The sequence below is a fragment of the Delphinapterus leucas genome, chromosome X (genome assembly GCF_059928025.1).
Source record: "Delphinapterus leucas isolate spDelLeu-1000000601 "Yukka" chromosome X, BTC_Dleu_Yukka2, whole genome shotgun sequence".
NCBI classification, from domain to species: Eukaryota; Metazoa; Chordata; class Mammalia; order Artiodactyla; family Monodontidae; genus Delphinapterus; species Delphinapterus leucas.
The window spans coordinates 19393466-19421440 of NC_143150.1; the positions used below are offsets into that span (position 1 = coordinate 19393466).

Genomic DNA, 27975 nt, shown 5'->3' on the forward strand with positions numbered 1-27975 from the left:
TTGTTTTGTTTAGCAAAAGTCATCCGGGAAGGTGCTGTTTAACCTGAGTTGCAGCCATCTAAATCTTGCTGAAAAGGAATATTTTGGATTAGAATTCTGTAGCCATTCTGGAAATAATGTAAGTTGGTTTCATTATAGGGTTCTTTGTGTCTAGAATTGCTTCTAAATGCAGCTTGCTGCTAGATATGCAGGGCTCAAACCCCCAACTGCAAAAGGAAAAACCATTTAAACCCTTGCAAAATGAGTGGATTTAATAATTATTTCCCCTCCTTGTCTATTAAAAGTCACCTCAGTTTGCCAAGCACAAACTCTTCCACCCTCTGCTCCTCTTTTGCCACTGTGTGAAGAGGTCTCTGTGCTTTATTCTGACTTTCCAGAGGCTGGACCTCAACCTCCAAACTGAAGACTCCTAACCTCACCAGTAGTATTCGGGAATGCTCCTTGCCCCCTCTCACATCCTAACATTCCCGATGTTCTGCCCGCTGTGTTCTGCCTTGGTGGATCTGTTATCTGGCTCCTTCCCAGAAAGGCTCATTATGATTATTAAGCTGGCATTTGGGGGCTGTAGGATTCAAATGTGGAGCCACGTGCCTTCATTAGTCTTTGTGGCAACTAATGAGCCTTGTATATGACACCTCTGTCATTCTCCTGAGGCAGGGGAGCAGTGACTCAAATGTCAACAGCAAAGAGTTTATAGATCAACAATGTGCACTGTCATTGGGAAAATAGAATGGGACAGATTGAGTGTGGTGGAAGCACAGCATTTCTTTGACGTTGCTGTTTCTTACTATCTTTAGAAGTCTAAAGAGTCTTGATATTTGTTTGTTTCATGTTGACTTTAATCTGCTATCAAAAAAACCCAAAAAAACAAAAAGCTATACTCAGTGCCATGTTCTACCAATTCTTTCATTAATGTTATTACAGGTCTGGTTGGAACTTCTGAAGTCCATTACAAAGCAAGTAAAAAGTAAGTATGGAAAATCACTTAAGGAATAGAATTCCCAGTTACAACTTGAAAATATTTCAACAATACCACACTGTTCCTCGCCTTAATATAAGCGGAGAAAAGGGCTTTGATGTATTATTTTAATCCTTCATCCATCCAGTAAATTTAGCAATTTAAAAAAATCATTTTAACTTTGCCTGAGATGAGGAAAATCAGGCTGCTGCATCTTTGAGTAAATTTCGAGAACCCTGGTAATGACAGCACTCTGTGGATTGGCTCTAGGAATACATCTCTGACTCTAGACCTGTAAATCTTCGAGCATCCTTGATGTCAAGCAGCAATGCCATTCACCTTCTTCCAGGAGGTCTTTCAGTTTAATCCCATCACAGACATTGTGCATCCATTTCAGGTCATATTTGAGTGCCTACTATGCATGAAATATTCCCCCGAACCCTATATGTCACAATCTAGTGTGGTGGTTCTCAAATTTCAGTGTGTATTAGGATCACGGGCCGGCAGGAGGGGGCAGTTCTTGTTAAAATGCATATTGCTGGGCCTCATCCCCAAGTTGGGGGCCAGCAACCTGCATTTTTAACAAATTCCATAGCTGCTTCCGCTGCAGGTGGATTTCAGTCCACACTTTGGGAAAGGCTGCTTCGTGTCACTTCCCCCTCCTGCTCTCTACGTGTTGGTGTCTCCCACAGTTCTGTCTTTTCCCACTACGTATTGATAATCTGTCACATGATCCCAACAGCTTCCCAACTGACTCCCCCCAATCCATCATGTACACTACTCCCAAAGGGAACTATTGCAAATACAAACCTGACCACATCAGTCTCCTGCTTAGAAATGCTTCCATGACTCCCTATTGTCCTTAGAATAAAGTCCAAACTCTTTAACATGATCCTCAAAGCACCAGACTCTGCCTGCCTTTTCAGCCTTTACCTCTGCCTCTGACCACTTCATACTCCTACCTCTCCTAATTCGAACAAAACTAACTTCAGGTGTAGGCTTCTCAGATAAAATAGAAGTTGCCCAACTATATTAGAATTTCAGATCAACAAAGACTAATTTCTTTGTATAAGTATGTCCCAAGCAATCATTGTATATCTGAAATTCAAATTTAACTGGGAGTCCTATATTTTTATCTGCTAAATCTGGCAGCCCTACTCAGATGTCAGCTCTTCCAGGAAGACTTCCTTGACCTCCTCCAAACTCTTTTCTCCCTCTTGTGCTTACCCAGTACTCGGGGCTTATAACACTTTGTGGTTCTGTGATTGTCTGTCTAGGTGTCTGCCTCTTCTACCAACCTTTGAGTGCTTAACTGTATTTTTATTTCCAGGAGCCTCTAGTACAATGCTTAGCATACAATAGGCACTCAACATATATTTACTGAATCAATGGTGTTAATGCTGCATGTGTGTATTTGCTTTTGATACAGAAAGCTTCTTATTTTCAAATGCAAGTAGGAGTGAAGGCAAGTAGATATGTTTTCTTCATGTAGATTTTAAGATACACAGAGGCCTCAGTCCCTACTACTTCTAGTTCCCTTTATGAATCCTTGAGCCAGCTGATATTCACCTGCCTCTATAGCTGGGCCCCTCTCTCAGCCAGGAATGCAGAATCCCAAGTAGCAAGTGGTATATTTTTCTACATGGAACACTTCTTAAGAGAGGACACAGTAGGCCCCAAACGAGGCACATCTTTACAAAAAGAAACTCAAAGAAAGAGAAAGGAGGAAGAGGGGCAGGAGAACTTTCCCAACTGTTATCCACATAGAGGCACAATTCAAAAATAGCAACAGCTCACAAATGTGAAAAATTGAAATTTAAATGAAAAGTCTGTGAGAGGGAGTGATGGGGAGAGGAGGGAAGAGGAGAGGGGAGTGTGTGTGTGTGTGTGTGTGAGAGAGAGAGAGAGAGAGAGAGAGAGAGAGAGAGAGAGAGAGAGAGAGAAGCCCTGTAAATGTTGTGATGGACATTTAAATAAAACTTATGGAGATATTGTGTTTTAAGATCCTAAGGAGGTTGTTTTCAAATTTATGGTGAAATTTTTCCCAGTGGACCCTGGACATCTGCGAGAAGAGCTTACAAGGTATAGTACTTGCATGATGCATGATGTTACTTAATCATTATTCTCCATTTATCAGGGAATGGGCTTCTAGCCTTCTTTGGAAGGCTTGGGTCTCAGTCACTCTTGGAGATCGTAAGAAGTTGGTGAGAAGGACGACCTGGCTGGTCCCCAGGGTTAATCTTCCAAAGGGTAGGGACTTCAGGGAGAAGGAAGGGTGGTGTTCTTAAAGTGGTAACCAGCCTGGGTGCCCACTTGGGGGTTAAGCCATTAACTACTACAACAGTTAGAGTGTTTGCATTCATTGCATCTGTGTTCTAATCAGAGGGCAGCTTGACAGCTAAGTTCCCTGCATACTGAAAACGGTTGTGTGCACATGTGTGTGTGCACGTTTGTGTGTGTGTATATCCCATAGGTAGAAAGTGATGATGACATACACTTATAAAACCTTTTTGAAAGTAGAAAAGTAAAAAATTTAAAAAATAATTTAATAAATTATTTTGCATAATTATAAATTATTGATATTTTATAATTATATAATTATAATTATATAATTATAATTATTAATAATTTATATAGTAAAATATTTGTATACTTACAAAAAATTAAAAAGCTAAAAAGTATAAAACATTTTAAAGTATTTTTATATTTATAAAAATGCCCTTTAAAATGACCATGTAAACCTACTTCTTCAAAAATACTTTGTCAACATAGCACTCCCCAAACCTTACTCTGCTTTCTAGACTTTAGACTCCAGACTTCTACACATAGAAGGGATGTAAGAGATAATCTAGTCCAGACCTTTTGGTTTACAGATGCAGAAACTGGCCCTGGGAACTAGAGTGACTTGATCAAGGTCACAGCGTGTTGGCAGTTATTCTACCCGAAATATTCCCCATCATGGTTCATGGCCAATTTTTCTTCACCCTTTTTGTAAAGTGGGGGGGGGGTTCTTTTCTGAGGCGTCTTTGTAGAAGTCACTTTAAAAAAGTCAGTCTCGGGCTTCCCTGGTGGCGCAGTGGTTGAGAGTCCGCCTGCCGATGCAGGGGATGCGGGTTCATGCCCCGGTCCGGGAAGATCCCACATGCCGCGGAGCGGCTGGGCCCGTGAGCCATGGCCGCTGAGCCTGCGCGTCCGGAGCCTGTGCTCCGCAACGGGAGAGGCCACAACAGTGAGAGGCCCACATACCGCAAAAAAAAAAAAAAAAAAAAAAAGTCAGTCTCTCTCTCTCTCCCAATCCTCTCCAAATTTGTGAGTTGTAGGCCCTTTTCCCAGATAACTTGATGTCTTGGTATCTCTATCAGTTTGCCTTTGCTAACTCATTTCAGTCGAGTCTCAAATTGTAACCAGTTTTGATGGAGATAAACTTTCTCTGGGAAAAAAAAAAAGAATGAGAAAATCAATGTGATGATAAATGATTCATCAGCTGTTCAGAGGAAGGATTTGGTATTTGCAGCAGGCAGCTGCCTTCTTAACAGCAAGGAATGTGTCAAATGACAAGAAGGTTACTTTCTTTCTTGCTAGGAGTAAAATGAAATTCACGTCCCCTTTAGCAATTGAGGCTGATTATTCCCATTTACATCTATATTTGAAAGCAGGTAATGGCAACGGTTAGACTTCCTTTATTTTTTCCCCATTGGTCCATTTGAGAATACTTAACTGTAGTTGACTTTACAAGGATGCCTTGATTGAGGCCACTACATGAGTTTCTCAGAGTGGTGTGCAAATATAACTTTTCTAATGAATCATTTCTAATCCATTAAGAGAGATCACAATTTGAAGGATTATAATGAATGGCTTTGTAAATTAAATAATCACCTACTAATTTACCTGTTTTTTCCCAGTCTGCATTTTCATCTATCACGTGCAATTAATTCTGGTTCACCACATTGCTGTCAAGTCTTAATTGGTTTAAAAAAAATCTAGATAGAACTTTATTCAGAAAATTACATCTTATTTAGGGAAATGCCCACAGTAGATAGTAAATGTTTTAATATATAAAATAAAACTTTGGAACCAATTTTGAACCAAGAGGGAACATAGTCGGCAGTAGAATCTTAATTATACACATCTTTTCAAAAGTTGATTGCCTTTGATAAGGGCTTAAAAGTGTGGGACAAATGCCATCTGTTTTGCAGAGTTCTGGATACCAATGTGTACTTTATGGGTCCCTGATTATCTGTAGGAAAAAGGGTAGTCTGGCTTCATTCCATTCAATATACAGTAATCCCATACCTGCTCTGTGCAAAGGGCTAGGCTGGGCTCTGGTGATATGGAAACGGTGGTCCAGGTGAAGGGGCAGAATCACGGCCTCAAGTTCTTGATTTCTGAAACACAGTCTTTTGGATAGGAGGCAGCCTAGAATTGAGAGGCAGACCTGAGGTCTTGCCACAGTTTCACTGTCTTGGGGTGATATGACTCTGCCCAAATCGCCTAACCTCTGTCTTTCCGTAATTGGAACATGTGGTGATGATGCCAGCCTTCTAAGTTGTTACGATAGTGAGTATTTGATAGCATTTTGTAAACAGAGCAGTACTGGCCTCCTGAGTAGGCTTATTCTTGCTGAATCTCCCTTTCTCTCTGGCTGGGTATGTGGCTTTGCTACGTGGCAGAAATCACCAGAGGATGGTTGGCCAACTCCCTCAAGTTGGCGGGAGGATTTGGCCGGGGTGATTCCTAATGGCTGTGAGGCCTGCTGAAATGCTGGATCAGCCGAGTTGTGGTCTAGTGCTGGTTAGGGGCCGAAGCAAAGCCTATGCATTACTCACCACCCCCAAAAGGCATCTCCCTGACTGGGGGCACCGTGTCTTTCTTGAAACATCTTGATCTGGGAGAAGGGAAATGCTTCTTTCTTGTTCCTGTTTCTTCCTCAAGAGATTTCCCCCCACTTCTTTGCAGGTATCTTTTTACTCTTCAAATAAAGAAGGATTTGGCTCTGGGAAGGCTTCCATGCAGTGACAACTGTACAGCGTTGATGATATCTCACATCTTACAATGTAAGTATCAAATGTCGGCTTCGGGCCTATCCGCCAGCTAGAGAACCAAGCAAAGAGGTTGAGCACCCTCAACATCCCTATCATCATGTTAGCGCTTCTCTGTAGAGGAGAGAAAGCCTGGATGAGATATATAGAAATGGCAGGGTCCAGTAGAAAGAGGCTGGTTACTGTAGTCATTGAGATTTGGATTCAAATCCTGTTTGTACGTTCTAACTGTTGTAGCCTTGGGTGAAGTCCCCTCATCTGTCTTTGCCTGAGTTCCCTAGTCTTTAAAAGAGTGACAAGAATGCCTTCTCACAGAGCAGTTATGTAGATTAAAAGTAAATGCTGATTTTCTTCTATCTCGGTCTAACCTTGGCCTCCCACTGCCCCAGGCTTGCTCTCCAGGAGCTGGTCTGGACTAATCTGGGCATGGACTTTGCTAGGCAGGCCCCCACTCCCTCTGCTTGCCCCAGGATCCATTTCTGGTACGTGCTTTCTGCAGCACATTGTCACGTTTAATGTGATTCCCATGTTGCTCTTTATCATGATTCCAGAGAACAAAGCACAGAGTACAGCAGGTGGAGAGAGACTAAAAGGGAAAAAGGCCCCAGGCGTCTATTAGAGTTCCCCATATCCTAGCAGCCAAGTCCTTGGACTAGGCTGAGTAATGTAGGCAGGGAAAAGAGGCCCGGGGAACAGTGGGGCCTTTCCTGGGAGGGGGTGAAGCTGGGCACTCAGGCTGCTCCTGTATCCCCGAGGGCAGGATTAAGGCAGCTGGAAATATTATCTCTTCTTCTAGGGCTGGCTGGACTTTCTCTCTCTTCTAGAGAGGCCGTCCAAGAATAGGCTGTTCCTTACTGTTCCTGAAGGATCATAACTTCATTTTTTTGTTTCAAAAGTTCATTTTTGACCTCTATCCATTGCCTTCCTGATAGTCCAGAAATGGTAGATTTCTGATTTCACCGGGAACTCCAGAATGAAGGGCTTGGATAGAGACAGTATATGAATCAGTGTTTACCAAGTGACTCATAGGCGAGACAGGATGAGAGCCCAGGATCTCAGGAAGGCAGTGAGACCAGTAGTTATCGGGGAAGGCTTATGGAGGAGATGGCTTTTGCGCTGGGCCTTAAAGTGATGCATAGGAATTGGATATGTAATGATAAGCAGAGAAAACAGAAAAGAAAAAAAGGTGATGGTACAAGAAGAAGTATATACAGAGGATGCAGCTCAAGTACAACTCGAGCATAGGGTCTGTTTAGGAGAGGTGGCAAAAAACTAAGCATCATTTTGAAGGGCCTTGAATGCCAAGGACACTAACTATATGTCCAGTAATTGTTCTTGCGGTGGGGTTGGGAGATGGGGTAAGGCAGGTGGAGAAAACAATATTGGAAGACTTATCCTTCTCCGTTAGCTGCCTGTTTAAGAGGATTGGGGGTCCCCAGACAGCCTCTGATGGGGGAGCCCAATTTCATTCTTAATAGTTCAACATTATGGATTTGAGCATTCCCTAGTGGCCATTTCAGGCATAGCACAGAACACTTCAGCTTTTCTAGAGGATATTTTGTTTGTCAATAGAAGCTCTTTCCATAGAAAAAAAGCTAAAGTTTCAAGGAGTCAGCTCTTCACAATCCATCCAGGTAAGATTATTTCACTCGTTGCTAAGACAGTGTGCAGAACACAGCCAGGATACTCATTCGTTTGTTCATTTATTTATTCATCTAATATGTATGTTCTAGGCATTCAAGAACCTCCACATTCTGACCTCATCTGCTTAAATCTCTCTTACACACCCCTCTGGCTCTAGCCAGACTCTTCCTCCCAAATACAGTTTGTACATTCCAAATGAAGCCTCCCTTTTATGAATGCCCTTAGTACAGTAACTCTTCTTTGTCATTCGCTCAGCAAATTTTATTAAGTACCTACCACATGCCAGGTACTGGGAACATAGCAGTGAAATAAAAAGATCCTTGCTCTCGTGGAGCTCACATTTTGGCAGTGGAGGACAATCAGACCAAAATAAGGAAATATATAATGTAAGTTTGAAGGTGATAATTGCACTGGAGAAAATAAAGTATGGAAGGGAGAGAGGGAAATTCGGGGGGTGGGTACTGAATTTTTAAATAAGGTGGTCAGGGTAGGCTTCACTGTGAAGGTGATAGTTAAACAAAACTTGAAGGAGGTAAAAGACCAAGCTATGCAGAAATCTGGTGGAAGGGAGTTCCAGGCAGAGAACATCCAGTGCAAAGGGCCTGAGGTAGGAGCATGCTGGGAGTATTCAAGAAACATTAAGCAGGCTTTGTGGATGGCTGGAACTGAGGGAGAGAGGGAGACAGTAATCATGGAGGGCCTTAAAAGCATATTAAAGACCTAGGACATTACTCTAAATGTGATGGGAAGCCACTGTAGCATTTGAAACAGAGGAGTGAAATGATCTGAACTAGGTTTTAACTACATCATGTTGGCTGCTGTGGTGAAAACAGAAATTTGTAGCAAGTAGTAAATAAGCCATAGTGATCTAATGTACAGTTTAATAAATATAGACAATAATATTGTACTATAATTATGTAACGTGATAAATATTGCTACAATGGCAACCATATTGCAATCTATAAATGTATCAAAGTAACATACTGTACACCTTAAATTGCTGCAATGTTATATGTCAAATTTATTCAATTTTTAAAAATGAGAGAAAGTAGACTTTATGAGGGATGGTGGAAGTGGGGAGACAAGATAACAGACTACAGCAGGAGAGAGAGAGATGATGGTAGTTTGGACCAGCGTGGTAACAGTGAAGGTGCTCACACCACATGCTGCCTTCTATCACTAATGATATTTACTCATTTGTATGTCATAGGTCTCTTCCTATATTATAGTCCTGCATGGAGAGAAAAAAGAAGCATGGTCTTATGTGTTTCTATGTTTTCCTTAGGGTCAACGTAAGGTCTTGTGCTTAATACTTGTGCTTAATAAACAGAAAGATTGGTGTGTGTGTGTGTGTGTGTGTGTGTGTGTTTGTGAATTTATTTTTTAAAACAGCTCTACTGTGGTATAATGTGCATACCATAAAATTCACTCATTTTAAGTCTGTAACTCAATGGTTTTTAGTAAATTTACAGAGTTGTGCAACCATTACCACAACCCAGTTTTCAAACATTTCCATCATGCCAAAAGAGCTCTCTCATGCCCATTGGCAGTCACTCAACCACTAATTTAATTTCTGTTTCTATAGATTTGCCTTTTCTGGACATTTCATGTAATAGGAATGATAAAATATGTGGTCTTTTGTATCTGGCTTTTTTCATTCAACACAATGTTTTTGAAATTCATGCATGTTGTAACATGAATCACAGCAGTTTGTTCCTTTCTATTGCTGAGTAGTATTCCATTTTATGGGTATACCACATTTTATTCATCTATTTACTTGGCCACGGACATTTGTATTGTTTCCAGTTTAGCTATTATGAATAATGTTATGAATATTCATGTACAAGTCTTTGTGTGGACACATGTTTTCATCTCTCTTTTGTAGATTTCCAGGAATGTAATTGTTTTGTCTTAAGGTAAATTTGTGTTTAACATTTTAAGAAACTGACAAACTGTTCACCAAATTGTTACAATAAAACCAGAAATGTATGAGGTTTCCAATTTCTCCACATCTTCACTAAAATTTGGTATTGTCTATCTTTGTGATTATGGTCATTCTAGTGCAATGAATCTCATTGCAATTATAATTAGCATTTTCCTAATGACTAATGATGTTGAGCACCTTCTCATCTGTTTATTAACTGTTCCCATGTTTTCTTTGGTAAAATGCGTATTCAAATTTTTGCCAATTTTAAAATGGGTTGTCTTATCGAATTTTAAGAGAGTTTTATATATTCTTATTAAAAATCCTTTATGAGATATATAATTTGTGAAATTTTCTTCCAATCTGTGGCTTGACTTTTCATTTTCTTTGTGTGTGTGTGTGCTCTTTTTTTTAAATTGAAGTATAGTTGATTTACAATGTTGTGTTAGTTTCAGGTGTACAGCAAGTGATTCATATATATATATATATATATATATATATATATATATATATATATATATATATAGACTGACTGACTAGAATCACCAGTAGAATGTTGGATAGAAGTGGCAAGAGCAGACATCCCTGTCTTGTCCCTGGTCTTAGGGGAAAGCACTCAGTTTCTCACCATTTAGTATTATTATGATGTTAGCTGTAGGTTTTCCAACTTTATCAGGTTGAAGAAGTTCCCTTCAATTTTTTGTTTGTTGAATGTTTTTACCATGAATTGGTGTTGGATTTTGCCCATGTTTTTTCTGCATCTATTGATATGATAATGTATTTTTTGTCCTTTATTCTATTAACATAGCACATTACATTAATTAACCTTCACGTGTTGAACTGATCTTGCACTCCTGGGATAAATCCCACTTGGTCATGATGTATAATTCTTTTTTATATGTTGCTGGATTCAGTTTACTAGTATTTTGTTGAGGATTTTTGCCTCTGTATTCATGAGAGATATTAATCTGTAGTTTTCTTGTGATGTCTGTGTCTGATTTTGGTATCAGAGTAATACTGGCCTCATGAACGAGTTGGTAAATGTTCCTTACTCTATTTTCTGGAAGAGTTTGTGAAAAATTGGTATTTGTATCTTATCTGAATATTTGATAGCATTAACTAGTGAAACCATATGGGTGGGCCTGATTAAGTTTTAATGAGATTTGTACATTTATCAATTTGGGGAAAAAATAAATAGATAAAAGAGCCATTGATTTGGTCTTTTTAAAAAAGCTTGTTATATAAAGATTTTCATTCTAATGTGGTTTTGAAATATATAAATACACTTCACCTATCTAAAAATGAGCATGCCATCTGTCTAAAATACAATAGAAAACCAAGCCAAAAGAGAAAATAACTTTCTAGTACTCAAAACTGATGCCCCCATGTCCATGAATTTTACTCAATAGGAGAGCACCACATGATTCCATGGAGAGTCTATTTACTCTTATAATTCATAAAATGCTAACAGGTTTGGATATCTGCATTCCCCTTTTTTCATGTTAAAATGTGAATTTTAATTGTAAAAATTGTTTTGGGTGCCCATTTTATGGTAGATTAGAAGTCACAATTTGGAACCAAGTAGAGACTTCTTCAGGGGAAGTCAATGACCAGGAAGTGATTCCTATTAATCTGACAGAGAGGGAAAAGGCATAATAATTATAAAGAGCACACAAGAATTCAAAAATCAAAACAGTTTCAAGCCATTTACTGTAGGGACAGATAATCCTATATACCTCAATTGCCTTTGTAGGCACAGTGCTATAATAGATGTTTATAACAATAAATTGGATACATCTAGAATAGATTATGAGCAGGGATAAACTCCCAGTGATTTGGAAAAGTGAGAATAATTTCCAGAATTATTCACTGACTGGGGATTCCATATAGCAGGGTTTTACTAGATTCCCAATGTACAGAGTGATGAATGGCTGTGACTGGCTTGCATTGGAGTTGGCATTTGTATTCTCCTTTCTTAATAATGCCTGATCAAGGCAGAGGGAGGTTAGGGGACTGAATTAGTTTGCTAGGGCTACCATAACAAAATACAACAGACTAGGTGACTTAAAGGACAGAAATTTATTTTCTCACACTTCTGGAGGCTAGACATCCAAGATTGAAGTGTCAGCAGGTTTGGTTTCTTCTGAGGTCTCTCTCATTGGCTTGCAGATAGCTGCCTTCCTGATGAGTCCTCACCCAGTCTTTCCTCTGTGTACCTGCATTTCTGGTGCCTGGTGTCCAAATTTCCTCTTCTTATAAGGATACCAATCAGATTGGATTAGGGCCCACTCTACTGCCTCATTTTTAAAACAATCACTCCTTTATAGGCCTTGTCTCTAAACACAGTCACATTCTGAGGTACTGGGGGTTAGGACTTCAATATATGAATTTGAGAGGGAGGTCACAGTTCAACTCATAACAGGGACTGATCAGAAGTAGAAGAGATCATAAACAGAATGTGGGAGAAGAAAATAAGAAAATATTCATCTATGATCCTGGAGCCTTTAAGACCTACACTGTGTCTGTGACTTCATAGCAACCCACTGCTTCTTATTTGAAGAAGAACCAGTTAGTTCCTCCCCCACCACCCATATCCTGAAACAAATATACATATATTCAGGAGGTCTAGGGCTGCACTGGCTGCAAAGAAAGGGCTGTTTGGGGGAGGTCAGAGGGTCTTCTGGGTGCTCCACTGCTTAACTCATCAATGGTAATGTAAAAAATGTCACTTTACTGTCATGCAGCAGAACTGGGAGACTTTCATGAAGAAACAGATAGGAAATATTTGGCACAAACCCGGTACTTACCGAACCAAGACGATTTAGAGAGCAAGATCGTGCACTTCCATCAGCAGCACATGTAAGTACTTTCCCTGGCATCTGCTTCTGCCTGTTCTGCTGGCAGGGAAGACTGAAGCTGAGGACAGACTCTTAAAAGCAAGCCTTTAAGTCAGAGAAACTTCAGGCTGAAGAAAACACTGAGTTCCCCTTCGAGCTCTCGGGGTAGAGGTGTCATTCTTTTTTTTTTAGGCGTCATTCTTGCTGGATTTATTAGGCTCATAAATTCTTTCCCCTTGCAGTGGCAGGAGCCCAGCTGAATCTCACATTTTGCTACTGGACATAGCGAGGAAGCTGGACATGTACGGCATCAGGCCGCACCCTGCCAGTGATGGTGAAGGGATGCAGATCCAACTGGCTGTTGCTCACATGGGCATACTGGTGTTACGGGTAACAGCTCTTTTCCTTTAAGGTCTTCAGTTTTGGGTGTTATCTTGGCTCAAACTTGAATGTCCATTCTCAAGGTGACCCCACCCCTCAGTCTTACCACCAGCAAGGAAAGGAGGCAGTGCTTGGAAGAGTTTAGGGTAAGTCTCCTCCCCTTGATGTGCTTTGCTTCCATTTGCAGTCTGGAGCTGACTGTTTTGATTCTCAGGAGCTCACACATTAGATCAGGCCAGCATGGTGAAGAGATGAAGTCAAGAGGCTCTTTGGAACTTTTAGACCCTAAATAAGAATACAGGTTTTTGGCATCCTAAAAGCTTAGGCTGTGACATAAAGTGCATTCAGCCTGTCCAAATCCACCAGAAACAACCTGAAGGGTTGTTCTCATTCAGTTAGCAGTTTTGTTGGAGGTGCCCAGTGCCAGCTAGTAGGGAATTAGTGCCCAACCCTGAAAGCAATGGTTGATGTTTACTGACTCATCCTTTTCCCAGGACTCTGTTTTCCAGAGAGGGCTCTCTCCATCACCATTAATCCTCACTCCTTGGAATGTGGCCAGAACATATTTTTCAACAGTTTTTCAGTCTTTTTGGACTTCTTATATCTGTGAGCATTCAATGAATTTAGATCCAACTTAAGGTTTAAGAAGCTTCAGAATGATAGGCAGATACCTAGACAGGTTTTGGAATGAATCACCTGTGACAAAGAAAGGGGTGGCTTCAGACCCACTGACCCTCAGGACCGAATTAGAGCACTGAAATAAGTCACAAAGCAGATCAGGTACAGACTTGGCAACAAGAATCTTAACCTTCTAATTTATGTGGTTATAAACTTTACAGCATGAGAGCCACACTGATGGACAAAAGACCCAATGGATCACAGGCACACCTGTTCACCCAGGAGGGAATTTTTACCCAGTCCACTCAAACCCTGATTCTTTTTTATTTTTATTTTTTTTTAGATAAGCAACAAAGATATATTATACAGCTCAGGGAAATATATCCATTATCTTGTAATAACTTTTTAAAATTTTATATTGGAGTATAGTTCATCAACAATGTTGTGTTAGTTTCAGGTATACAGCAAAGTGATTCAGTTATACATATACATGTATCTATTATTTTTTTATTAATCTTTTAAAACATCTTTATTGGAGTATAATTGCTTTATGATGGTGTGTTAGTTTATGCTTTATAACAAAGTGAATCAGCTATACATATACATATATCTCCATATCTCCTCCCTGTTGATTCTCCCTCCCACCCTCCCTATCCCACCCCTCTAGGTGGTCACAAAGCACCGAGGTGATCTCCCTGTGCTATGTGGCTGCTTCCCACCAGCTATCTATTTTACATTTGGTAGTATATATAAGTCCATGTCACTCTCTCACTTCATCCCACCTTCCCCTTTCCCCTCCCCGTGTCCTCAAGTCCATTCTCTACATCTGCGTCTTTATTCCTGTTCTGACCCTAGGTTCTTCAGAACCTTTTTTTTTTTTTTAGATTCCATATCTATGTGTTAGCATACAGCATTTGTTTTTCTCTTTCTGACTTCCTTCACTCTGTATGACAGACTCTAGGTCCATCCGCTTCACTACAAATAACTCAATTTTGTTTCTTTGAATGGCTGAGTAATATTCCATTGTATATATGTGCCACATCTTCTTTATCCATTCATCTATCGATGGACACTTAGGTTGCTTCCATGTCCTGGCTATTGTAAATAGTGCTGCAATGAACATTGTGGTACATGGCTCTATTTGAATTATGGTTTTCTCAGGGTATATGTCTAGTAGTGGGATTGCTGGGTCATATGGTAGTTCTATTTTTAGTTTTCTAAGGAACTTCCATACTGTTCTCCATAGTGGCTGTATCAGTTTACACTCCCACCAACAGTGTAAGAGTGTTCCCTTTTCTCCACACCCTCTCCAGCATTTATTGTTTGTAGATGTTTTGATGATGGCCATTCTGACTGGTGTGAGATGATATCTCATTGTAGTTTTGATTTGCATTTCTCTAATGATTAGTGATATTGATCATCCTTTCATGTGTTTGTTGGCACTCTGTATATCTTCTTTGGAGAAATGTCTATTTAGGTCTTCTGCCCATTTTTGCATTGGGTTGTTTGTTCTCTTGATATTGAGCTGCATGAGCTGCTTGTAAATTTTGGAGATTAATCCTTTGTCAGTTGCTTCGTTTGCAAATATTTTCTCCCATTCTGAGGGTTGTCTTTTCACCTTGTTTATGGTATTCTTTGGTGTGCAAAAGCTTTGAAGTTTTATTAGGTCCCATTTGTTTATTTTTGTTTTTATTTGCATTTCTCTAGGAGATGGGTCAAAAAGGATCTTACTGTGATTTATGTCATAGAGTGTTCTGCCTATGTTTTCCTCTAAGAGTTTGATAGTGTCTGGCCTTACATTTAGGTCTTTAATCCATTTTGAGTTTATTTTTGTGTATGGTGTTAGAGAGTGTTCTAATTTCATTCTTTTACATGTACCTGTCCAGTTTTCCAAGCCCCACTTATTGAAGAGACTGTCTTTTCTCCATTGCTTATTCTTGCCTCCTTTATCAAAGATAAGGTGACCATAAGTGTGTGGGTTTATCTCTAGGCTTTCTATCCTGTTCCATTGATCTATATTTCTGTTTTTGTGCCAGTACCATACTGTCTTGATTACTGTACCTTTGAAGTATAGTCTGAAGTCCAGGAGCCTGCTTCCTCCAGCTCCATTTTTCTTTCTCAAGATTGCTTTCATGTATCTATTCTTGCTAACCCTGATTCTTGCTATTTCCTATTGCATGAGAGAAAATGGGAAGGGTATGAGAGCAAGACCGTCATGTTAGTTGTGATCTCTTTCATTGTGAATACTTCTGTGGACATTTGGGAACAATATAGATGGTCTATTTTGTCCTACCTGAAATCCAGTCAAAGAGTATTTATGTATTGAGTATCCTTTATCTGTTCTTCATTGTACTATTCTTTCTTTAACAAAAAACAGCTTTATTGAGCTATAATTTGCATAACATAAAAGTCATCTGTTTTAATGGTACAATTCAGTGAGTTTGAGTATATTTATAGTTGGGCAGCAATCCATTCATCCTTCTATCAGTATATTTATTGTACATCCACTCTGTGCCAGGTACTAGAGCTACAGAGGTAAACAGGCATGACCCTGACTTAAATTCTAATAGGAAGGTAAATTCCCATAGGAGGAAGACAGACAATTAAACAAGTAATTACAAACAAATGTGATGTGCTTTGTGCTAGAGGAAGCACAGGATGCTAAGGTAACACATGTGAAAGGGACTTAACATTTAAGCAAGACCTGAGGAAATTATCCAGACCAATGGGCTATGATTGGCTGATGAAGGAGGGTGTTCCAGGGAAAGGGCACACAGGCAAAGGCCCTGAGAAGGATAAAGGATGACATAATCAAGAAACTAACATTAAGCATGCCATATGGCTCCTGTCATTACGATAGTCACAATTTATTTTGAAAGACCAGAGAAATAACGATCAATATCAATGAGTAATCAAAAGCTAATCTATCACATTTACTTTAGTTGCAGAAGTAGTATACCCAACAAAATAATGTGGTTACCTGTAGACAGTGGTTAGATGGGGACAGAGGTAGGAGTGACAGTGGTGGGCGTGAGACTTTTCAATATATTTATTTTTGTGCCCCCTTTGATTTTTGGACTATGTGAACAAACAAACAAACAAGAGAGTTAAACTGTTTGAGTAGTCCAGGAGACCTAAAGGAGTTCAGAGGAGTTAGAAATGGGTGTAGGCTATGGCAATGATATGGAATATCCTAGAGGAGGTACTAGTCATTCTGGGTAAGGAGAATGAGGAGACCTATGGGAGGGAAGGTACAGAGTAGGATGGAAAGGTGTTTTCTGGGAGCAGTGAGATCAAAGTTATAGTCAATATAGTTGGGGCAAAAAAATCAAGCCAAAAGAGTTTAGAGTTGATGTAGGTGGTGCAGAGCTATTGAAGGGGTTTGAGTAAATGAGGTGGCAGAATAAATGGGATTTTATTTTAAAGCAGTTGAATTTGGAAACATGGGAAGGGGGTGAGATTAGAGGAGCTATTGCAGTTCAGGTTTCCCCTGCTATTTGAAAGTAAAGCATTCCTATGAAACCTCTCCTAGCTGAAAGAGTGTGAAGTGAAGAAGCATTACCTGAGGACACATTTTGCTAATGGGTGCACAAAATAAATCGAGGTAAAGTACCGATGTACGGTTCAAAGCTATGGTGGCTTGATGCTGAGCTGCCGAGCAGAGTGTAGTTCCTGGGGAAGGAGCTTAAGAGGTGCCACTCTCACTGCTCAGGGTGTGTGCCGGCTCTATAACAGCTCACTGCAAAACAAATGCTGATTTTTATTTTCTCCTTCTTTGGAGTAAAATCAAAAATCCTCTTTGGATTTCTTTCAGTTAGCAAAAACTTGTAATAATGTGGGTCTTTTGTAAAAGCGAAGTAAAAGCGAAGTGGCATAAAGTGAACTTTCTAAAAGTGGGGTATACCCGGATACCTGCAATCTTTTTCTACTGTGATCCCCTATCCTGGTTAGAAACTTTTCCCAGGCATGCCCCTTCTTACTTGCATTTCAGAGCAGGCTTGTGTCCCACCTGGAATGCCTTCTTTGGCCATAGCTTCTATCTAGTACAACTGGATCAGTCTGTGCAAGAGATAGATCAAGGATAGTCCTGTTCATGAAGTGCATTTTCCAACAGGTTTGCATTGTCTTACAAACCAGCTTGTGCTGAAATTCATCCTGAAATTTGTCATGTGTTTCATCATAGGGAAATACAAAGATAAATACTTTCAACTGGGCTAAAATTCGCAAGTTGAGTTTTAAGAGAAAACATTTTCTCATCAAACTTCATGCCAACATCTTGGTAAGTAGCTTTTGAATAACTTCTTTTACTTTCTACTCACTTGAGATTTCTTGGTTGTTTCTGCAAATGGTTTGATTGTGAGTGATGAAATCTGCCTGGCCCTGACCAATAATATTCTCCCTCTTTTGCCTCTACATAAATAAACCAGAGCTTTAGTCATATTTTTACTAAAGGCAAAACACTAAGAAATCCTATTGGCAGTTCAAAATGAATAAAGTAATAGGAAAATGGGGTGGCTGGGATGAAAGACAAGTCTCCTTAGAAACCATTTTTCAGGGATTTGGTAAGTCAAATGAAAGAGCCCAGATCTAGGACTGTGGACATATTAATTCAACATTATTTGCTTCCTTTTATAAAGCATTTTCATCTTCTTTCCTTAAGCAAAAATAATTGAACACCTACTACATGCCAAATAATTGAATACCTACTCTTTCCCAAAGCAGGATGTGGGGAGTGGGTATATATTAAGCAAAAGAAGCAACTATTGGGCAAGGCTGCATTGTACAGGGTGGGACAAAGGGGCTAGAAAGAATTTTTTATGACTATAAAGGAAATTAAAAATATGTATCAACTACATTTTTGACCTACAGATAATTCAGTAGTTTGGGCTTCATCCTCTGAACCTTAGCCTTAGATAAAAGTGTTCATTTGAGCAGTTCAGAAGACTGAATTCAGTGTGAAGCTTGTGACGAATCCCAGGGCTTCATCCAGGGACCTGGAGAGGAATGAGAGAAGGGGAGCAGCAAAGTGGACTGCACACGTGCATGGGCAAATGGGGTTATATAGTGAGTCAGGAGATGGGGCAACCTTGCACTTTAGGTCTGGAAGACTAAGCTCCCCTACAGCCGATTAGAATACGCTAAATGAGCAACACAGAGCATCATAGAACAAGGCAGCATAAAGAGGGAGAATGTTTCTAGCTGGTGTGTTAAAAAGACTCATGTATATACAATCATCCTATAAAGGCTACCATTTGTAAGAAAGATCTCCTCCTCCCTCCCCTTTTCCTGTTGGTCATTTATAACTTCTTGTCACTTTGAAAGGATGTCCTTTGATGTTCATTTTAACCTAATTTACAGCTTCATAAATATGTTCCTGGCAGAGAAGAGGGGGTAAAAAAGCGCGTGAGGTGAGGAGGGTGTGCAGAGCAAGATTTGCTTCTTAGAGAAGGTTCTGTTTTTGAGCAGTGGCCCTGTCTGTTCCTTGGAAGTTTGCCAATCATTTGGTTTCAGTAGGTGTGAAGCCAAAGGGAGCCAAGTGGAAAATCAGAAGCTGGATGGGCCCCTGGACCAATAGTTTAGAAGGCGTTGGGATTTGAAGGTCTTTGATATTCTTGAAGGATGTTTTGCTTGATAGAAATTGGTTTATACAGGTGTTGTGCAAGGATACCTTGGAGTTCACCATGGCCAGCCGAGATGCCTGCAAGGCTTTCTGGAAGACTTGTGTGGAGTACCATGCTTTCTTCAGACTTTCTGAAGAGCCCAAATCAAAGCCCAAAACCCTACTCTGCAGCAAGGGTTCCAGTTTCCGCTACAGGTAATTAAATATTGCACACAGGCAAACTAAACACACAACTTCTTTTCAATAGCATGGAAGGCAGTAGGAGGAGCTTGAATTCTAGAAGCAATAAAGAATCCATTTCAATCACATAAAGGATGATACCCTTTACTGCTCATTCTCTGTGTGACTCATTAAGTCAATATTTCCTAACAGGGAGGTAGGGGCAGGTGTACACCCCACTTAAGAGGTTAGATCAGAATTTCTGCAAGGATAAGGGGGCATATGCCTTTGAGAAAACATAGTCAATGAACCTACTGTTTTCCTTACGTGCAACTTACATGCTAGCCATAGGAAGGACAGCTCAACAACATCCTTTTGGTGGTGGTTAGGAAAAAGATAGGGTGAGAAAGCACTGCAGGGGCTAAGGGATTTGAGAGGTTGAACAATATTGTAGTGGAGGCTCCTTACTACACGTTAACACCTTGGAGGAAAGGAAGCGAGGTCAAAATAAGAACTTGTTTTTACTTGATCCCACCAGCCTAGGAGTTCTTTGGAAGACGCTTTCAAACTCTTAGCTAAGATAAAAAATTCGAATCCAGTGCTTCCTGTGAAGGATTTTTCAAGTAGTAGAAGCCTGCCCCAGTAAAAAGTGAGATTTTTACAATGTATATATTTTTATGGACTCTTTCCAAAATGTATTCTACAAATCCCTGCCTTTTAAAACAGATGATACTGAGGATATTTGTCCCTTTTCTTAATGACCTATTATAAACATCACTTATTATTCTCTGCTGGCAGCTGTAGTGCAGTGGCAGCCTCAGGGCGCGGGAGGCATGTCAGACCCTGCACCACAGTGATAAATGGCCCAGACTTTTTGGATTTCATTATGTTAGTGATTTCTTTTTTGGCTCTTGTGTTTCTCCCAGCAATCAGCTGGCTTTCTTTGCTAGTGTATGTCTGACTGGAGCAACCTTCTTCTACTGTTTAGTTAGCTGTTTTTCTCCTGTCATGGATTGGGAGACCAGACAAATAGCCTCATTAGAAACTATGTGTAAATTTGGAGGAAGGGGAAAGGCCTTTAAAGAAAAGTATATTAGTTTTCAAGGCCAGAATTTGTAACTGCTATATAGCGCTGTTCAGAAGCGTTTAAAAATTTCTGGGTTCTGAATAGTTGAGGTTGCTCTGCCAGATCCTCGGATAAATGGGTATATTATTAATGTGATGGTCAGAGATTCACAACATATGTCATTCATCCAGAATCTTTCGATTTCAACAATAAATGACACTTTTGAGTTTTAGTTAGCCTACTGGGTTACAAAGAGCATTCATAAAATTGTTTATCTTGATTTTATAATAGCGGAAGAACCCAAAGGCAACTTTTGGAATATGGGAAAAAGGGGAGTTTGAAGAGCTTGCCATTTGAAAGGTACATGGTTTTGTTTCTCTTTGTCACGTTGATTTTTTCTTTTTTAACATCTTTATTGGGGTATAATTGCTTTACAATGGTGTGTTAGTTTCTGCTTAATAACAAAGTGAATCAGTTATACATATACATATGTCCCCATATCTCTTCCCTCTTGCGTCTCCCTCCCTCCCACCCTCCCTATCCCACCCCTCTAGGTGGTCACAAAGCACCGAGCTGCTCTCCCTGTGTTATCTGGTTGCTTCCCACTTGTCACATTGATTTTTAAGTTGAATTTAGAGATTTATAGGGATCCTGTACTCACATGAATACTATTTCAATTCCTTCTCTGTTTGGGGATTTCAGGAAACATTACCCATCTCAGTACCATGAATGACAGTGCAGGTCCTCACCAGACCTCCTCTATGATGTGTCAAAACAAGTAAAGTTTTTGAAAATTCCTTCTTCTTTATATAAATGTAATACATGCACATTTCAAATGCTTCCAGGAATTAATTCTGCCAGAATCTCCCAGTATGTAAAAAGGTTACTCTGGTCAAGTTGGGTTAGCCTCCTGGGGAGGTCTGTCAACTCAGTCTCCAGCCAATAGAAGACCATTGGGTAAACTGGTGTGTGTGCCTTATAGACTGGAAAGATCTGGCACGTCTTTAAATTGCAAGCTGTATTGCTAACATCTTGCAAAATGCAGATCCAAACGAATTTCTATGGCTTTGTATTTTTAAAACTAAAAGCTGCTTTTTTACCTATGAAAATCTTAAGGCTTAGAGGAAGCTATAAGGTCTTGGGTTAAGGTTTTTTTTTTTTAAGTTTTTTTTTTTTAATAAATAAATTTAGGGCTTCCCTGGTGGCGCAGTGGTTGAGAGTCCGCCTGCCGATGCAGGGGACGCGGGTTCGTGCCCCGGGCCGGGAAGATCCCACATGCCGCAGAGCGGCTGGGCCCGTGACCCATGGCCGCTGAGCCTGCGCGTCCGGAGCCTGTGCTCCGCAGCGGGAGAGGCCACAACAGTGAGAGGCCCGTGTACCACAAAAATAAAATTTAAAAAAGTAACTTTAAAAATAAATAAATTTATTTATGGCTGCGTTGGGTCTTCGTTGCTGCACGTGGGCTTTCTCTAGTTGTGGCGAGCGGGGGCTACTCTTCGTTGTGGTGCGCAGGCTTCTCATTGCGGTGGCTCCTCTTGTTGCAGAGCACAGGCTCTAGGAGTGCAGGCTTCAGTAGTTGTGTCACGCAGGCTCAGTAGTTGTGGCGCACCGGCTTAGCTGCTCCGCAGCATGTGGGATCTCCCCGGACCAGGGCTTGAACCCGTGTCTCCTGCATTGGCAGGCGGATTCTTAACCCCTGCACCACCAGGGAAGTCCCTTGGGTCAAGGTTTTAAAGTACTTTTGCTATGTAATTTTGTTAAGAACAAAGTACTATTCTCCTGGAACTGTGAGATGATGGCTTCATTTGAGTTTTATAGTATGAACCATTGCTCTCCCTTGAAAAAAATTAATTAGAGGTCTCATAAACTCTGTCTTCATTCAAGTCAGAGGCAATTTTTATCTGAAAGGCATCACAGAGGTATAATGCTGGAAGGTACCATCTATTGATTGACCGTCTCATGCCATTTACAGCCCTCCTCCCCACCATTTTACAGAAAATAGGGAGGAGGCTGGAACAGGGAGGTTAGGAGACTTGCCTAAGGTCACACAGCAAATAAAGGCAGAGCCAGGACCAAAAGACAGAACTCCTAGCTCATGAATACAGCTACTTAACCATATTGCTTGAAGTACGATGCTGGCTCAAGTAGATAGAGAATGCGGAGGCTGGGAGTGTGATGGTGTTGAGAAAGGAAAGTGTCATGTGTATTTTTCTGCACATAAATTGGGATGTGGTACAAGTTATTACCTTTTATGTATCTATCTATCAACCCTGGCATAGAACATGGGTTGAAAGGCCTTTGTGAAAAACTACCTTTGAAAATTCAAGGCTGATTTAGATCCCTGCCCCCACCCCAACCAAATGGCTTTTTCCTTCTTTCACCAACATGTTCTTTCTCTCAAGGTGGAAGATTTGAGACTAGCCTATGGCAGTGGGTACTACCGAAATGTGAATGGAGTGCACGCCTCTGAGCCTGTGCTGGACAGCAGGAGGAGAAACTCTGCAGTGGAGGTGACCTTTGCAGCCGAGCTGGAGCATTCCAAACCAGAGGCAGAGCCCACATCATTACATCAGTCCCAGAGCAGTTCCTCGTTCCCTTTTATTTATACAGACCCTGTCTTTACCACCGACCCCGATCCTGACCACTTTGAGGAAAAGAGTCCTCTAAGCTCCTTCCAAACAAGCTGTAAGTTTGCTGACAATCACACGAGCACATCTTCTGCCCTTACAAGCAAAGTGAGTCCAGCAAGGCAGCTAACTTACACAGATGTGCCCTATATTCCTTGTACTGGTCAGCAGGTTGATATTATGCCTCCCCAAGTCTTCTTTTATGTGGACAGACCACCCCAGGGGCCCAGACAGTCTCCAATCATGGCAGAGGAAAGGGAAAGGCCAGACAGCTGTCTACAGCCTACCGCAATGAAGCCAGCCAAAAGAAGCCCAAGGAACCTCAGAATGAAGAGCTTTCAGCAAGACTTTCAAGAACTCCAAGAAGCTATGGCCCAAACTACTGGCAGGGGCAACCTCAATGTAGATCTAGAAGAGGAAGATCCAAATTTAGAAGATGCATTTGCATATAACATTCAAGAGCCAACCCCTAAACGGTCCCAGAGCCAATCAGACATGAAAACTATCCGTTTTCCTTTTGGATCAGAATTTAGACCTTTAGGGCCTTGTCCTGCTCTGAGTCGTAAAGCTGACCTGTTTACATATGTGTTTGCAGAGCAGGAGTTTCCAACAGTTTTAGCGGATCAGGGAGCAACAGAAGGGTATGTAGCTAGTGAATCCAGTGATTCTGAATCAGAGATTCTTAAACCAGACTACTACTCTTTGTATGACAAAGGAATAAGTTCACCCACGGCCAGAATCCGCTTGTCTTCTGGTAGCCTACAGCTAGATGAAGAAGATGAAGATGTCTCTTTCAATACATCAAGTGCTGAAGATACGACTTTGTGAAAACCATGTAATTAGTTTTTAGCTTAAAACGTGAACCCTATGAACATTTCCAGGCCAATTCCATGTTACTAACTTAGGTGAAACATAAGGAACCTTCTGCAAAAACCACTTTCTTTGTTACTATGCATTGGTATTAAGGGACTCTTCTAAGATTAGGCACTTAGCTTATGAAAGATCCAGCTCTGCCCCGTTCCTCAAGCCTTACTCTTCTATTCCCTCTGAATCATTCTGGAACATGCCCTTTCCTCACCAGCCCCATAGCAGAGTGAGGTGGGTATTTGTCATCTCCATTATACATTTCCCCAAAGAGACATTATAAACGAATGTCAGGCTCTTCAACACTGAAGAACAGTGACAGTATGGATTGACCTATAGAATTGGGTTCTGATATCATTTAGCGATTTAGTAGACTGTGAGTGTGTTGGTCATGTTGTTCTTAAACAATACTACAACTAAAGGTTTCAGTCCTCATTATTCGTGTGGGACCCAGTAAAAATGGCCCTGTTTTATGTTAAAGACTTCAATTTTTTTTTTTTTTTTTGCGGTATGTGGGCCTCTCACTATTGTGGCCTCTCCCGTTGCAGAGCACAGGCTCAGCGGCCACGGCTCACGGGCCCAGCTGCTCCGCGGCATATGGGATCTTCCCGGACCGGGGCACGAACCTGCATCCCCTGCAATGGCAGGCGGACTCTCAACCATGGCGCCACCAGGGAAGCCCCAAAGACTTCAATTTTTATAACATATGTTAGGGGGAGCATGGCTCTCCTATATTTCAGGAACAAGAAGGAACATAGATCCTCTCAACAGAACACAAGTTTATAATTAATCTAGGACTTGGCAGAATTCTAAACCTCAGGAATTCAGGAATTGATCAATTTCTAAAGCCAGACATCTGCCTGATGTGGATAATATGATGTTTGACTTATTCTCTATTCTTAACTAGCTGTAATATGTAGTGAAAGATAAAAGTTAACATGTTGGTCTGTTTATGTAATCTCTCCTGCAAGCATTTTTTTTTGCCATATCTTGTTGTGTGCATGTAGGCAAGGAAATGAGATGAACAGCATTTTAATAAAGAGTGATGGAAACCCATTTATTTGAAAATTAAGTTGTAAGTATGAACTTCATTTTGTTTCAGTCAGTTTCAGAAGTAATTGGCTCTAGCCTATAATTAAGGGAAGGGACATTTAGAGAACAAGGAAAAGGAGGGAAGCAGGTAAAAATGTATAGTCAGGGATGGAGAAGTGGTAGAATTGGGGTAGCTGAAAAAAAAAAGGATAGTACTCCAGGCTGAGTTAATGAACCAAAATTCTATTCTTTTTTTTTTTTCAAAATTCTATTCTTGGCCGATTCAAAATTTTTCTATTATTTCCCTTGGAAGGTATAGCATTCTATTTGAGAATTTTATTTTCTTTATTGATTTTAATGGTAAGTAAAACATACTTACAAGATAATGTTAGGTAGTGACTTCAAAGAAATGATGCAATTATGTAAGCAAGCTATTTTTATATATGACTGAATGGAGAAAAGATGGATGGAATAGTTTTCTTACTCTCCTAGTCCTTACACCACAAAAATCCCTTTGAATATACCTCACTCTACCTCTTTCCAACATGCTAGCACTTTCCTTCCTGCTCCTGGAATCGAATCCGGTAACTCACAAGTCTAGAATAGCTATTTAATAATAAGAATATATTGAAACCCAATCACCTATATATTAATCCTATAGATACTCAAAGCTATATTAAGTTCATCTTTGACCTTTTCTCTAGGAAAAACTCAAATTCTTTTAGGATTATATGCTATTTCTCATCTCAGTTTCTAGAAATCTTTGTGAAATTTGTTTCCCCCAGAGAAATAGAGCGTTCAAATCTGTATAAAATTTCCTAATAAAACTATAACTAGGGTGACCATAAAGTTTATTGTGTAACCTAGGAAGGACATTTTTTTGAGTGAAAGAGGACTCTATTAATAATTTTGTCAGGACAGGAGGCAGAAATCAGGACATATTCACTGGAGCTATAATCAATGTTTAATAAAATGTGAAGAATACCTTCTAGTTTCCAATGGAAACACTGGTGTAAAAGTTCCAACAATAAATGAAAGGGGACAGGAGAAATGATTTGAAACAATTAAAATACCACACCATACCCCCACCTCAAGAAAAGTAACATTGGGGACCAGGAAATTTAAATATTTATTTTTAACCCCCCCCAAAACACTGAAGTACGCTTACCCAGAAACAGTTTACAGGACTAATAACTATAATGAATAAGCAATACAATTTTCTATCCATGGTGCAGCTGTGCTGTACAGTTTCAAATAATCAATTTAAAAATTTGTTGCTTTTATTTTTACAAAAATATTCATTTGATACATGATATGAGCTGCAAAATTACCACCAGACCTCTACAAATTATAAACTGTAATTGAGTTTCAGTTACATAGCAGGTGAAAAATTTAACTGAACTATTACTTCAAAATACAATGTGTTAAAAGTAATTATTACAGTATAGGCACCAATGAAAAAATTTTCTTGGCATATGACACAAAAACAACTTATTCAAGTGTCTGTATTATTACAAAAAAGGAAGAGGTAATGGCCGCTTTGACTAAAAACTGTATTCTTCACTTGAAGAAAATCTTTCTTCTAATATTTGGCAATTATTCAGGTTTATTAAAATGACTTTTGTGCAAAAACCAAATTGTTCAGACCCAAACAATAAAACATTAACTATCAAAACTAATTAATATCAATGATTCTACAACTACCGAAATATAGCCCCACTTCAGAACTTAGGCAGGCATAATATATATACTGGGCTTAAAAGAAAAAGGTATTACCCATGTAACAGTACCATAAATATAACTGAAAATTAACTGTACAGTCTAACTTACCTTTGTACAGACAGAAATCATCCTGTACTATGGTTATTTTCATATGAACTAGAAAATGCTTATTTAAATACCCTTTCAAAAATGAACAAATGATGTTTATGTATTGGATAGTTATGAGGAAAAAAATGTATAAATAGTTTATAGGACATTTTATGACCATGACAAAAATATGCTGGTGTAAATTATATTCATACCTGTTGATCAGGTATTTATAATCACATGATAATCAGCTTCTTTTAAGCTCCCCAAAGCCAAGCATATAATATGCGATTTGAGTTGATTTTAAAAATGAATTAAAAACTAATTCTTCCGGTATTACCAAAAATCCATCCTTGGCTAATTAGTACTGCTTTAACTTTCCAACCATGTTAAATAAGGGTCAATTGTGTCTTCTATAAGAGAAAGTAAATACTGCACACCAAGAGGTACCTCTGTTGCTACATGTTGCCTCTAAATGTTTCAAACGCAGGGCTCTCAGATGTGATCATCATTGAGCTGCCTGGAATATCATACCCACTTGGGAGAAGAGTCAATAATTTTCCAGGTTTCATTTCTAAGAGCTTATTAAAAACTTCTGCTTTGGGCTTCCCTGGTGGCGCAGTGGTTGAGAATCTGCCTGCTAATGCAGGGGACACGGGTTCGAGCCCTGGTCTGGGAAGATCCCACATGCCGCGGAGCAACTAGGCCCGTGAGCCACAACTACTGAGCCTGCGCGTCTGGAGCCTGTGCTCTGCAACAAGAGAGGCCGCGATAGTGAGAGGCCCGCGCACCGCGATGAAGAGTGGCTCCCGCTTGCCACAACTAGAGAAAGCCCTCACACAGAAACTAAGATCCAACACAGCCAAAAATAAATTAAAAAAAAAACCTTCTGCTTTAAGAACGTGTGACTTGTTTCCGCCTCCCCACCAGTAGTCATTTTTAGAATATGCTTGTGTTTAAAAAAATAAAAAGCTTTTTGAGGCTTGATGATTACAAAAGTTGAATATTTAGGATGACTTTGAAAGACCTGTATGTTTCATAACTGTACAGTTAACTAAAGATCAAAACATGAAAGGTATTCATCCTAGTAACTTAAGTAATAATGATACCTAAAAGCAAAACTGCATCTCAACATTTACTAGAATACAGGTGAAACTATAGTATTAAAAGTTATTCCTTACAAAATAATCTCTTTAAAATATAAAATGATAAACACCATCACAAAATAGTTGAATAGCTTCTTCCAAATCTTCAATGTCGCAAAGATCCAAAAGGCACGTGGAGCTCATGAGTTAAGCATTGTTAAGCTTGAAGTAGCTTTGGTGGGTTTCTCTGGGTCCATATGAAATAGAAGCCACTAACAAGGAGTTTCTTAGGGGGATTCATCTGCTGAACAC

General features: G+C 39.9%; 2 protein-coding genes across 3 annotated transcripts in view; one reads left to right on the forward strand and one right to left on the reverse strand.

Moving 5' to 3' along the window:
• The first annotated feature begins 17 nt into the window (after positions 1-17).
• On the forward strand, positions 18-27549 carry FRMD7 (FERM domain containing 7). Its single transcript, XM_022563916.3, is given in 11 exon segments — positions 18-118; positions 925-967; positions 2962-3040; positions 5915-6012; positions 12310-12424; positions 12645-12792; positions 17585-17680; positions 19053-19216; positions 20538-20606; positions 20949-21024; positions 22649-27549. Coding segments are annotated over 9 exon segments (1899 nt in total). The 5' UTR covers positions 18-118; positions 925-967; positions 2962-2987; the 3' UTR covers positions 23729-27549.
• STK26 (serine/threonine kinase 26) overlaps positions 25880-27975 on the reverse strand; it is a 65177-nt gene continuing 63081 nt past the window's right edge. For both annotated transcript variants that reach the window (XM_030760605.2, XM_022563911.3), the window contains exon 12: positions 25880-27975. Coding sequence is in view for 1 of the 2 variants with exons in the window: in XM_022563911.3 (XP_022419619.1) it covers positions 27951-27975 (25 nt within the window). In the remaining variant the exon portion in view is untranslated.